Source organism: Alligator sinensis, unplaced genomic scaffold (assembly GCF_000455745.1).
Source record: "Alligator sinensis unplaced genomic scaffold, ASM45574v1 scaffold262_1, whole genome shotgun sequence".
In the NCBI taxonomy this organism is placed as follows: domain Eukaryota; kingdom Metazoa; phylum Chordata; order Crocodylia; family Alligatoridae; genus Alligator; species Alligator sinensis.
In genome coordinates this window covers 3,131,361-3,140,073 of record NW_005841904.1, presented here as the reverse complement: position 1 = coordinate 3,140,073, position 8,713 = coordinate 3,131,361, and the positions used below count along the sequence as shown (strand labels likewise).

Sequence of the window (8,713 nt, the reverse complement as noted above, 5' to 3'; positions counted from 1 at the left end):
ACAGAGCCTGGCTGGGGGGCAGGGGCTTTGGGTGGGGGGCACAGGGTGGCAGGGCTGGGGGTTAGGGGCTTTGGGTGGGGGGCAAGGGGCACAAGCAGGGCATCCTGCCATGTACCCCTTGCCTTCATTTTGTTTTTCTGGCATGCTGGCACTCCGGCAGCTTCCAAGGTAGGCACTGTGGTGTTTTTTGGCACTCCGGCCAAAAAACGTTGCTTACCCCTGGCTTATGCTGTGATCCTTACATCTCACAGTCAAGTCAGGTCTGTTTGGTTGTGTGATCTCTGAGGAGCACATAGGAACTACAGGAATGATGCTATAAATCAATAAGCAGCCCTTATCCACCTAAGGAAACAAGGTCCTACATGGTATTAGGGGAGATGATACATCTAGGAGTTCCAGCATCCTAATGAAATGTGAAATGGGGGCCATTAAAGACCTCATGGCAATTTTGCATAACTGTACCTTCCCAGTCCAGATTCCAGTTTCTAACCAAATTTCACTGACCTACAATTCCCACACTGCAATTTCAGTTGGATACAATATTCTTCATGTTGTCTCCCAAACTGTTCTGTAGAACAGTTGTTCTCAATCTTTTAGAGTCCAGGCATATCTCATTAGATTCAGGGCAGCCCTCAGAAACTGCCAGCTCTTAGCTTTCTTGACTACAGAAAAATGATGGAGCTACTCTTTGTTGCACAGAATTCAGAAGGACCATAACAGGTCAGAAAGGTTTTGATACTCTTGTGAATCGTGTGAAGCTGTTCGCACACCTAACGGTACTAATATTGCACGGTACTCTTAAAAGGATCTTGTGGCACCCTGGCTGAAAATCACTGCTGTAGAACCAAATTAGAGCTGTAACATTAGCGGTGGTACCTTTTCAAAACTGCATAGCTGTATTTCTGAAATTACAGCATTCCAAAGAGAAAGAACTGATGTCAAGCAAATCTCTATCACTTCTCTACCCTTCAGCTCTAACTCAAAAGACACCCTTACATCATTACTGGCAATAAAGGCAAGAGATTACAAAAATCACCTGCCCCATCAACTGTTAACTGAACACCCAAACAGATGGAGGCTTAAAAGTCATAAACCACTTGTACGTGAAGCCCACACGCTCCTGAAAGAGAATGAGGACCAAACCTATGGGCAGCAATAGAGGGCTAAACCAAACCTATGGGCAGCAACAGAGTGGGCCAACCACTGGGAAGGGTCAGATCTATTCCTACAGTTTTATATCAACACCGAGTGAGTTGCCCATTGGACATGACCTTGACAGAGAAGCGTGGGTCAAGCCAACTGAGATCTGGATACAGATGCTTCAGAACAACACTTCACAAGATGAAAATCTTGGACAGCCCCCTGTGTGAATTCAGTGTCCAACAAACATCACAGCACCTAAGCAGAAGCTGCAATCTTTACAAATGTCCGGATGGGGTAGATGAAATCTGCACATTGAACGATAGCGCCAGACAGTGGCTCATAGATTTGGAAGTTGATATCTAATGCCATGTGAAAGAAAGAGAGGGTGTGCATCTACACTTATGTTAAGGCACTTTTTCTAATGCACATTCAATTTAGTACCTCCAATGTGAGGTACCAAAGAAATGTCCATTAGGCTGCCTTAATGCACAGTAATGAATGCACAGTTTTTAAGTGTCGCTTAATATGCAGTAGCCTATTTCACTGCACATTAGCATAATCACAGTTTTTTACGTGATGCTTTAATAAGCAGCAAAATAGGCTACTGCACATTAAAGTGCATGTCTGGATGCAGCCAGAAAGCTTTAACTTATTTAGCTCACTGCTGCTTTGCATAACTCTTACATCAGATATTACGCCTCTATATAAAGAATCTGCTATTGATAAGGGAGCGACCACCATATTATCCCTTTCTACCAGGGAGATGAACTGTGAGGTTTCATAAGTATGGTCTATACAGTAGGGTACACAGTGCTGTACATGTCTGATCTTGAACCACTGAACGTCATGGAAGTTTTGCAATTAACTTAAATGGCAGCCGAATCAACCTCCATACTTTGTGAATTATTTAATGAAAATTATTTTTGCCCCAAATATCGCAGTTTAAAGTACTTACAGTTAGAAATATACAAAGTTCTGCCCCATGTTACACCATGCAACTCCACTGACATCAGTGGAATGTAACTGTAAGGAGAATTTGGGGTTCAGTGTTTACAAAGTACATTGAGTTCTTCACATGGGAGGCTCTATAATAAAGTGCAAAGCAGTTACTATTATCAATTATTATTATTATTTTAATTTCTAATAACTTTGGATTTATTCTCCTAGAATCTGGGGATTTCTCAGAAAAGAGATAATGAAGGGGAAGGTCACAAGTGTGTATGTGCGTGTGCATGAAAGAATGAAGACACAGTGTCCCTGTGTCTGTGGCCCCATGTTCACTTCTTAATGTCCCGGCTCGAAGGCCAGAGAGCAGGGAGACCCCTCCTTCTAATGGAAAGAAGCCCTTGGTATCCATCCATGATTAGGGCCAAGAGGCCTAACAGTTGTTAGCCAGTATTTGTTAGCCAACAGTTGCGAGAGTGAAGGAGGGGTTCCACCTCTTAGTTTGAATAAAAGAAGAGTATTGGCTATTGGGGCTGAAAGGCAGCCTAGAGATGAACAGTGGCTGGAGGTAGGTCTTACTTTACAAAAATTCTGTGTGGAGACAGGCTACTTCTGCTCTTCTCACTAACTGCAGGCTCTTGAGAGCTGGGAAGAAGAAAAACAGTGGCCAGAATAAGGAAAAACTTAATGAGGAACAGGGAGGATGAAGAAAATGTAACCAGATTATATAAATTAACTGCAATATCAGCATTGCTTCCCTACCTGTTTGGTTGGAACACTCCTTTTGTCCGTTTTTCCCCTTCTCTTCCTGCCTTTTGATTTTTAATTGTAGGTTTTTTGCTTTATTCTGCGTTGTTCCTCTGCTCCTAATAGCTCCCCTACTTGTGTCCCAATGTATTAAGGGCTAAAATGTTACACTCTGTTTAAAACGGCTGTGTATTTTCTTGGACGCATGTCCTCTAACAGCCCAGGTGAATCACAGACAAAGAAAAGCCAGCTGCTTTATCCCAGACCCCAGCCCTGTACACATAAACTGCTACCAAGGGCACTGCCAAAGCAGAAGAGAAGGCAGGCAAAATTTCAGGAACTTATCCCAGCTTTATCTGCACCTATGAGAACCTGTTCAGAATGTAGGACAGGGGAGGGCCATGATCATTCAGCTTTCCCCTGTCCCATTCCCCCAACCCTTGTGTCAAATTGGGGTACAGTTGGAGACATAAGAAAAGCATTAAGGGAACCATACAGCAGCTCTTAAATGTGAAAATAGTTAAAGGGACTTATTAAAGCACTCACAAATACAGCCAGTTAATAAAACATACAAATAAAAATGTCTAGGATGGAAGTTGGAAGACATGACCTGAATTCTAAGATGTGAGAGAAGATGTTTTTGCCTCTTCTGGAACATCTTTTCCATAACTACCATTTTGTGAATCTGGATGCCTTTCTGATCACATGGCTACTTGTTCTTAAAACAGTTCCTTTGGCAATCTCTTGCTTGGCTGCCAGCAGGATCTGACACCTGGCCTGGAGCTCCTGGTGTTTTTCATTGTTGGTGACTGGATAGGCAAATGTTACTTCTGTCTGCCCAAGAATGCTGTTCGTAGCATTTTGAATAACCTCAGAAAATAAAGAACCAGTATCTTGGGTTTTTTTGGGGGGGGGTCTAGATGTCTTCTACTTCTTTTGTAGGAGTGACCCACATTCAAGGCTAGGGTGTCTGATTGATGCTGATGGTCCAAACCTGTTATTTTGGCAGGCTGCTGGTCACTTTCTGTTTAAAATATATCTTTCTCTCCCATTTGTAAAGGGAGTAACTGTTTGGCATTCTTGTCATAGTATTATTTTCTCTAATTGTTTCCTGGCACATAGGTTTCTTTCTTGCTTTGTTTTGGCTTGGTTTGAGTTTTTTTGTAATTCAGCATTAATTGTACTTAGCTCAAGGGACCTATAAGATGTTGGCACTGAAAATTTTTATCTTCTGGCCATTATCCATTGAACTAATGATCCTAATAAAGCAGAGGTGTGCTTCAGTATCTAACAGTGCTAATTACAGACCCTAGGAATATGTCAGGGTTCTGTTGTTTTTATTATCAAGTTCTGCGCTCTGCATAGTGGTTTTTCCACTAACGCATTTGACTGTGCATAGTTGGAGTTTGATGTGGTGTGCTTGAACTGGGAGATCAAAGAGGGTTGCCAAGTGAGCCACTTGTGAATTGTGGGTCATTATCTGTTATTAACTTATCTGGAGTCTCACGATGAGCAAACTGTAATTTACACTACAGTATTACATTGCTGCTCAATGTGGTACGCAATAGCTGAATTTAAAATATCTATATATGAGTCCATAATGAGCAGTAATCTTCCCCAGTTAATTCAGTGTTTACCAAGCATGATCAAGAATTTAATTTAGTTCTTCTAGGTTTTACATATTGTGTTTCCTGCCTCTACTACCACATGTAACAGCACGGAGGGTTTCACCTTCTCTGATTCTCTGCAGTGCTGCTTGCTTCCAGGAAAGTTTGGAAGCATTACAACCTCCTCCAGTTCTCTGCCAGGTTTCTTTCAAGATTTAATGATTCAGGTGGTTTTATTTGCTCCATTTTCCCCAAATTCTAGTGTTCTACTGCCACAATATTCTGAAGTGCAGCAAACAGAAGTGTTGCTAAGAGGCTTATCTTTATTGCCTGACCCCAATCACATGACATGTCTTAAGGTTATGAAAGAGCAATGCCTCTGCTATGTATCAGTACCCACTGATTTCTTTTGCTACTGTGACATCACTGTACTGTTGTCTTAGGAGGAGGGTATACTGCAGACACGTGATATACTTGCTTTTACCTCTACCATCTTCAGAAGTGTCCCTTGCAGTCTGTTTCTGCCTGACTCTTACTATGCAGTCTGTGATGACATGCTCTTTTTTGGTGTCTGTAGCATCTCCCTTCACTGTGGTTTCTCCGTCTCATCTATACCCCTGAGATATTTTTCCATCTTTTCCTCCATGCTTGTTTGCCCTTGAGTTCCTCTTTATTCTCTGCCATACTTCCCTCAGACAAGTTGTTTTTTCTGGTAAAGACTGATGGGGATCTGGCAAGAGACTGAGCATATATCCACATTGCAATTGGAAGTGTGATTGCAACACCTGAGCTCCTTTTAATCTACCCAGACAACACATGGCTTCAGCGCAGGCCGGCCCCACAAGCGCATACTTAATGTCCCAACCAGGCTTTTATAGCTCATGCTTCCCTGTCCATAATGCTTACCTGTACCCAGGCTAGTCAGATTAAAATTGGCTTGGGCATGACTACACTGACACAATCGTACCTCTGAATGCAGTAGAGGTTTCACTTAGAGAAGAGACAGCAGTAAATAAAACAAAAGCACTGAAAGAAAGCTGCTACTGTAGCTGCCAGAAGTTGCTTAGCAGTGTGTGGGCCAAAGGAAAAAATCCCTTCTACGATGTTAATTGATACATTTCACAAATATGAATAGAGCCTTACAACAACCTTGTGGAGAAGGGAGGGATAATTATTGCCATTGCATAATTTAAGTGGAAGTTAAGGAACTTCTGAAGTTCACACAAGAAGCATATGGTGAAAATAAGGGTCACAACCAAGAACTTAGTCTAAGGTATGTGGTGCAATTATTGTTTTTCCACTTCCATCCTTCTGTTTCATCAACATACACAGAATGCATCTTTGGACAGTTATAGATGGATACTTCTGTGCCTTCTCCCATGATACACCTTATGCATTACTTTACAGGTGTTTACAGCTTATTGTCCTCCTCCAAATCCCACCTTTACTATTTTCCTCTGCTGTGTTCTCTGCACAAATTTCCAACTGTGGTTAGGGAGTTTGTGTGCTGTGACGGCATAAGTATCATCTTGTGATCATCTTGGGCTCCTTTCTTTTCTTATACTTCAATCTTAATACATTTGGGCAGAGATGGTCTCTTAGTGCACTAGGGTCCAGGTCTCCAGGTGCTACCACTGTGCTGTTTCTGTTACTGCCACTGAAGATGTCCCATTAAAATATCAGTTCTCAGAGGACTTGGAAAAATAACAAATCTGTCACATTTCAAGCCCCAAGGTTTTGTATGGTATACACTATGAGAACAAATGTAAGCAATTGTCTGGTAACCTTTTTTTCCTGAAAAATAATACAGCACTTGAAAAGACATGGATGATTGGGGACCCTTCAGCATCAGAGGTCTGTGAAAAGTACCTGCTCTGATGACAAAATAAGAATAAATAAAAATGAGGTAGTTTGTTGAGATCTGCCAAAGTTATGATGACCCGTCTCATTTCTTCATTTGCACTTTTGGCACAGACTGTCCCTCATTTTGTCTGTGTAATTACAGCACCCCCTACTGCCACTTCAGCAATCTGCAGACACACCACAAGGGGCTGTGATAAAAAGGACCACCAATTCTCTTCCACAATTTATTGAGCCATCCTTCTGAGGAACGCCAAACTCTCCCTTCTAAAAATTGCTTACATCCCTACCATTACTGATGTGAGTGGTGACACCAACTTTTCATCCTCGTTGACATTGTAGGCCCAGAGGTATATTCATCAAGGTAAAGTCTTGAGGATTGCCATTACTCTTTCCTTCTTCATTAATTCCCTTCCCAGTCTGCCAGAGCCAGGGAGAACAAAAGACAAAATTCTTCACTGCTTTATTAGGAATCTGGTAGAACAAGTACTGATTCTTGCAAAAAGCCCTGCCCTCAGCGCTGAACCTGCGCGGGGCTGACAGGAAATGCCCACTCAGAACTTTGACTGTAAGTCACAAACTGAGTGTGCCCTTCCTCCACGCCCTGCCACGCTCTGCTTCCCTCATGGCACCAGTCTCACGGGCTTTGATCTTTTTGTCAAAGTCAAGCTTTCTTCTCTGAACCAACAACCAGCTGCATTCGGTGTCCACCACCCTCAGATTCTCTTTCTACAGCAGGGCATTGGCAGCCATGGTCCCCTCTCCCCCTCCCCACACCGCCTGGGGCAGGTTGCTATATTATGCAGAGGCACCAAGTATGTGGGGGCCCAAGGGCCCTAGCTCGGGAAGAGGGCTGTCACCGGAAATGCGTAAAACTTTTTTACATGTCCATCATGCTAGGCCTCTTCCCTGGCAAAAGTCAGTGCCTATGGTATTGTCTGGTGTAGCGTCAGGGTTGGCTGTGGAGTTTGCTAGGAGGTTAGACAATAGATTTGTGTAGGAAGGTTTGGATAGGGATCACAGAATCATAGAGCAGTCAGGCAGGACAGGACCTCCAGAGGTCATCTAGTTAGGGTGACCACCCATCCATAATTGGGCAGGACAGTCCTAAAATTTAAAGATCAACTTCCAGTCCTGGGCTGCATGACTCCAGGACAGCATCTGTCCTAGATTCCCAGTACTCTGTGCAGGGATCTGGGTTTTTCCATTTGTGCGGAAAACCACAGGAAACAGCGGGTTTTCCCTTTGCAGGCAGACAGAGTCCCAGCCTGTAAGGGGCTAGGGGGAGTGGGACACAGGGTGTGTCACGTGCACATGACTGGCAATACAGCCCCAGGCAGTGGAGAGCAGCTCCCCAGCTGCCTGTGGGTAAATGGGGGGAGGGGGAGGCAGACTGATGCCCCCCATGATGAGGGAGGAAGTGGGGCAGGGTTGGCACCTGGGGGTGCTGCCCAGCCACATGGGCCAGGAAAGTGCAGCCACAGGATCTGGCTGGAGAACAGGACAGTCACAGGCAACTTGTCCAGGAGTGTGTTGCGGGGGAGGGGAGAAGGCAGCTCCCCACTGCTGCATGCACTCCTGGGGACAGGGGAACGGGTGGGCCCGGCAGCCCAGTGCTGGCTGCTCCCCCATGGTGAGGCGCCCCCTGCCCGCAGGGATGGCAGCAACAGCACAGTTATACCCCCTGTTGCTGCCGGGTGGGCAAGGGGGTGCGCCACCATGGCAGCGCAGCCAACGCGGGCTCCCGGGGCAGGGAGCCGCCAAGCACAGTCTGCATCCTCCCCCGCCCTCCCCGGCTCCGCGCGGGGCGGGGCGGGGCGGGCACGTGGCCTGCTTTTCAGTTCGGAAGAGGTGGTCGCCCTCGGCCCCTGCCTGAGGCAGGATCATCCCTCTCCAATCCCAAACCCTCCCCCACAAGCCCTCTGGGTAAAACGGTGGCCAAGCCTCGCCCCACGCCGCAGCCTGCCGCGGGGGGTGGCGGCTGCACAGCTTGTTCCCAAAGGCCCCGGAAGCCCAGACCCACCCGCTACGAGGGGAAATGCCTCCCTCACCCCAAACACGGCCACTGGCCTGGCCGCCAGCGCAGCGTGCGGCAGGAACAGCGGCCACAACCCCCGGGGGAAGCTTAATACAACCGTGAGGCGCGGGGTGGAAGGGCGAGGGCGCACGGCCTGCGCTTCCGGTTCCGGCGCCATTTCCGGGCCGTAGGCGGCGCGGAGCCGGGAGTGGGGTGGTGGTGCCATGGTGCTGCTGGAGAGCGAGCAGGTGCGGGTCGGGTGGCGGGGCCGCGTGGCCGGCCTCTCCCTTCCCTTCCCTTCCCTCCCCGCTAACGCTGCGCCGTGTCTCCGCAGTTCCTGACAGAGCTGACGAGGCTGTTCCAGAAGTGCCGCACCTCGGGCAGCGTCTTCATC

The 8,713-nt window shown here is 46.4% G+C and overlaps 1 protein-coding gene and 1 long non-coding RNA gene across 3 annotated transcripts in view; one reads left to right on the top strand and one right to left on the bottom strand.

The window, feature by feature from the left end:
- Nucleotides 1–1,692: 1,692 nt before the first annotated feature.
- LOC112549405 lies at nucleotides 1,693–8,484 on the bottom strand. Of its 2 annotated transcripts, XR_003092802.1 has the most exons (4): nucleotides 8,354–8,484; nucleotides 2,851–6,722; nucleotides 2,668–2,733; nucleotides 1,693–2,166 (listed from the first exon to the last, which is right to left on the bottom strand). It is a non-coding gene; the product is annotated as an uncharacterized LOC112549405 (long non-coding RNA). The 2 variants fall into 2 exon arrangements; XR_003092801.1 differs by having other exon boundaries at nucleotides 1,693–2,733.
- The window catches only part of SRP14 (signal recognition particle 14), a 5,105-nt gene continuing 4,817 nt past the window's right edge, over nucleotides 8,426–8,713 (top strand). Inside the window, exons 1-2 of the mRNA XM_006018510.3 lie at nucleotides 8,426–8,567; nucleotides 8,654–8,713. Of these exons, the coding sequence (XP_006018572.1) occupies nucleotides 8,544–8,567; nucleotides 8,654–8,713 (84 nt within the window). The 5' untranslated portion in view covers nucleotides 8,426–8,543. The remainder of the gene's footprint in view (nucleotides 8,568–8,653) is intronic.